Raw genomic sequence first — 4,235 nt, 5'->3', positions numbered from 1 at the left:
GAAACGCCGCCGCCGCGCAAAGGTTCCTGGGAGCGGCGTGCTCCAGGCTGAGCGGCTGCGCAGAAGAGCAACGTCCTGATGAAGTGCGGACAGCGAGACCCCGCCCTCGGCCCCGCCCCGCCCGTAGTCCCCGCCCACCCGCTGGGTCCCGCCCCGTCTCGCTTCCAGCCCAGGCTGCTAGCTCCGTCCCGCCTCCCGCCTTGTCCCCTCTCCCGGCGCAGAGGAACCCATGGCGGGGTCCGAGGCGGGGTGTGCGGGACACCGCGGGAAGGGGCACGAGGGAGAGAGCGGGAGGGGGAAAGCCGGCTTTAAGAATTTCAGAACTGATATTTAAATCGAGTGCATTTTATTTTTATAACCGTGAAATATCCTGTTGCTGACCTCACAGCAGCTTTCTGACGTTGAGAAGTGATGACATCTATGAGAGGCCTTAACCTAGAGAAAATCCAGAGGCCTGTGGGAGGAGCTCTGGCATCACGTCATCGGCGAGCCGGCAGAAAGGTCTCTAACCTTACATCAGAGCTCTGTGGCCGGCCAGCCCGCCCCCTAACCTCCCTTGGTCTCTAAGTTCTTCCTCCATCTTTGTGCGTTCGGTGCGCTCATAGGTCGTTGTGTAAATTTCGGTCCTTTCATTTTGGGGAATAAACTCTTTTTTGGTGAAGGGGAGCCTAGTGGGTTCTGTTTTACAGTCGACACTGTAGGGGCTCGTCCAGGATCCAGAGGAAAAATGCCCGGAGAGCGTCAGAGCAGGTGAGCAGCCAGGTGCTGGGGCCGCACAGAGCCGCTTGGGCTCCGACGCTTAGGGTGGGTCTCCTGCAATCCGGCCTCCACCGCTCTGGTGTCCTGAGACTCTCTAGGCCTTAGTCGGGAACGGCTTAGCGGTTTTCTTCTTGAAAGGCCTTATCTGTCTGTTGCCTGCCTGTGGTGGGATTTGACGTGTCAGCCTGTTTCCTTGGCGACTGGGCTGTTTCTTGAGCCTGGCTAGCCTTTGGCCGATTCTTTTTGGAATAGGGACTGTTGCTACTGAATCTGGCTGACCTTCCGTTGGGCTCTAGACTGGATTGTCTCATTGAAAGTGTCATTCAGCCGTTGGCCAGGCTCTTTCTCGAGCAGGCTGTCTCCCAGAACTGGCTTTTTTAGCCTTTGGCCTGACCCCTCTGTGATCAGGCTGTCCCAGAGTGAGACTGGCTGCTATATGACCTGAAGGATGCTGGAACACTTGTCAATTGCTTTGGGCCCTTGCTCTACGGAAAAGTCTCTGAAGAGAGATCTCAGTTATATAAATATTTTAAGACTGCCCCTGCCCCCAGGAACTCCAGCCAAATTTATGCTTGAAAGCCGAGGCCACTCTTCATGTGCGTGCTTAACTAAATGGACAGATTTCACCAGAAGTAATTCGGAACATTAGTGGCCACTGCGGGGAAACTTCGAGATTCCCAGACTCACTTTAAAACTGAATTGGACAATAATAGCACTAAAATTGCCAAAGATGAATGGAATGCGTATTTCGAGTGGTATTTTGAGGCTTTCAAATGTCACCAAGAATCTGAAGTTGCCTGTTTACAAAATAAAGCTTTAGAATTAACAGAGGCTATTGGACTTTTAAAGAGAAAAAAATGGCTTTGAGGAGCCTCCATGCTCTCGCCCTCCCCTCCACGTCACGTCTCAGGCTCCGTCTCTGCAGCCTCAGACTCCTCGAACCTCTGATGCTGTCTAACCTTCCACTACCAGCTTCCTCGCCTCCGATTCCAATCTCCTCCGAGTTCAAACTTAAGCCCTCTGAGGATCCCAGTAAACCTAGAGTCCATATGTTTCCTGGACTAAAGCTGACTTGCGAGCCATAGTTTTGTTGAAGAGTTTAATAGTTATTCAAACCCACCACCTGGGTCTTCTGCGTCATATCAGCTAGTTCATTTGCTAGTCGGTGAAGACCAGGCTCGGCACTGGATGAAACTTGCACGAAGGGACCGTCTCGGGGGCGGGTGACAATTCACCCAGAAGGTAAAGGTCCGGGTTTTCCCGCCCCTGTTATTTCCACAACCCCGAGGGCTGCCCCGGGTGGCAAACCCTTCCCCAGAGAACCCGCCTGCTGCGAACACGGAGCCTCCATGAGCTTTCTGCCAGGTGCCCCCCCAGGAAGACGACACCCGCTGGCTAAAGCTTGCAGCCTTTAGAGGACTTGTGGCCGCCAAGGAAAGATGGCAGTTTGTCCGAACCCAGCTTCGCTATTTGGGACGTCCGATCCTGGAACCAGGGCCGCACCTCGACCCGCACTGGCCGCCTGCGTCCCCGGCTTCCTGACCCCCGCACTGGGCGTCACCACGAGGCTTCCTTGGCTGCTCTGCTGCTGCGGAAACTGGGTCTAGATCTCCGATGGACATACCTCTGGGCACTTACTGAAGAGTGACAGTCCTGCCCCACTGACAAACTCTCCCCAGCCTCGCCGGCAGGGCCCGTCAGCTAAGCCAAGGCAGCAGGCGCTTAGGCCGAGGCTGTGGATGCGAGTCCTGCCTCTGTGGTGTCCTTTGTCACTTGTGGTGCCAGAAGCTCACATGGCTGGTGGGCGCTGCCTGCTCTGCACCCTCAGTGGTCTCCCTATTGCTAAGTGTGCAAGCCCCTCAATCCAGTATCCGCAGCCTCTCCAACATCTCCGGCTCCCATTCCATGACACCGGCCCAGTGTCCCCAAGCTCACCACACCAAATGTCACACCCTCTCCCTTTTCATGTGCCTTGGTTCCCAAGGTTTGCTCTGCTAGAAATTCCCTTCTTGCTGCCTGGCAAACGCCTGCTCATCCTTGAAGCCCATTGCTCTGTGGCGTCCTGCAGGAGGCCTCTCAGCCCAGCTGGAGGGGACTGCCCCATCCTCCCTGCTTCCAGCCTTGAGCCCTAGGGGTGCTGGGAGCGCCCACAGCTCTCTCTGTTGCTCGCTGGCTGAGCCAGGCAGCCCAGGGCTCAGTGATGACCACCTGCAATCCACTGCTCTGATTCTCGGCTGGTTCAGCCCTAGAGGTCATAGGGGGATGTGCTCAGCCTCCCTGGACCTTGCCCCCCCCCCTGCAGAAGGTTAAATGCCACCGCCATGGGAGCAGCTGTTGCAGGGCCTTTTTGAAGGGGCTGAACTCTGGCAGAGGATACAGGAAGGGGTCTGGCCCAGGCCTTGGGTGGGGGGAGGGTGGGAGCCACAAGGAGGACCTCTGGAGGAATCGGTGGCGTGACAGGAGCCACCAGCAGCTGCAGGGAGGCCCCTGCAGGGAGACGGTCTTGGGGCCCACCCCTGGGCAGGACAGTAGGCCGACAGTCAATGGCCAGGCAGCTGCAGGCCAGGGCCCTAACTGGGGAAGGCCGGGGAGCCCGTTGGCTGTGGCTCAGCCTGCACCCACGTGGGCCTGGGCGAGTGTGTGGGTCTCTGGGCTGGGGCTGAGGGTGGGTCCAGGCCCTGATGAACTGTCCTCTGGGCCCTCCCTGGTGGCCTGCAGGCTGACCTCACCTCATGAGGGCCGTTCGGGTATTCTGGCCCCCACCTCCACCTCAAAAGTCAGTTCCTCAGCTCAGCGAACAGCCTGACCCTTGAGCAGACTGGCAGCTGGCCTGGTCCCCTGGGTGGCACTGCCCAGAAGGACCCCTCCCATACCATCCCAGGCCACTCCACCCAGCCTAGAGAAGAGTGTGCTTAAGGAGGAAGTGAAGGGAGACCCTTGGCCAGGGAAAGCCAGAAATGACGGGTCAGCAGCAAGCCACCTCTGCGGGACAGCTCACGGGGCGAGGAACGGCAGCCAGGCACGACAGAATTCGGAAGAATCAACATCATTTCTATATAGAAATGGGTGTGTGGGGGGGGGTGCTTTGGGCTGGGCCCTCCTCATCCACAGCTCACAGAAGGGTCAGCTGGCCAGGAGGGTGGATCAGGGGTGCCCAGGGAGTCAGAAGGCCAGACTGAGCGCACCCAGTTCAGGAGGGAGGCCTGGGAAAGCTCCCAGGGAGGCAGGGTTCCGAGCGATAACCGGCTGGGCTGTGTCTAGCAGGCTCTAAAGCGTGCAGAAGGGGCCTGTGTCATGGCGCTTGGGTCTTCGCACGCCCTGGATGACCACTCCGGGCGCTGAGGGGAAGCGCGAGTTGTAGCAATCCTCCACGTAATAGGCGGCTGGGCCGGGGTTGCGGGCTGCAGAGGGAGAAGCGGGGAGCCCCGTGCAGGCCTCGGCACCAGCCGCTGCCCAGCTCCCACCTCCCTGGGGCC

At 58.4% G+C, this 4,235-nt stretch overlaps 1 protein-coding gene across 1 annotated transcript in view; it reads right to left on the bottom strand.

The window, feature by feature from the left end:
• Positions 1-3,812: 3,812 nt before the first annotated feature.
• STPG3 (sperm-tail PG-rich repeat containing 3) overlaps positions 3,813-4,235 on the bottom strand; it is a 1,687-nt gene continuing 1,264 nt past the window's right edge. The window contains exon 6 of the mRNA XM_025051268.1: positions 3,813-4,160. Coding sequence (XP_024907036.1) covers positions 4,027-4,160 — 134 coding nt within the window. The 3' untranslated portion in view covers positions 3,813-4,026. The remainder of the gene's footprint in view (positions 4,161-4,235) is intronic.

Source organism: Pteropus alecto, unplaced genomic scaffold (assembly GCF_000325575.1).
Source record: "Pteropus alecto unplaced genomic scaffold, ASM32557v1 scaffold67, whole genome shotgun sequence".
NCBI lineage: Eukaryota > Metazoa > Chordata > Mammalia > Chiroptera > Pteropodidae > Pteropus > Pteropus alecto.
The sequence above is the reverse complement of the archived record's forward strand: the minus strand, read 5'-3'. Positions and strand labels throughout refer to the sequence as shown.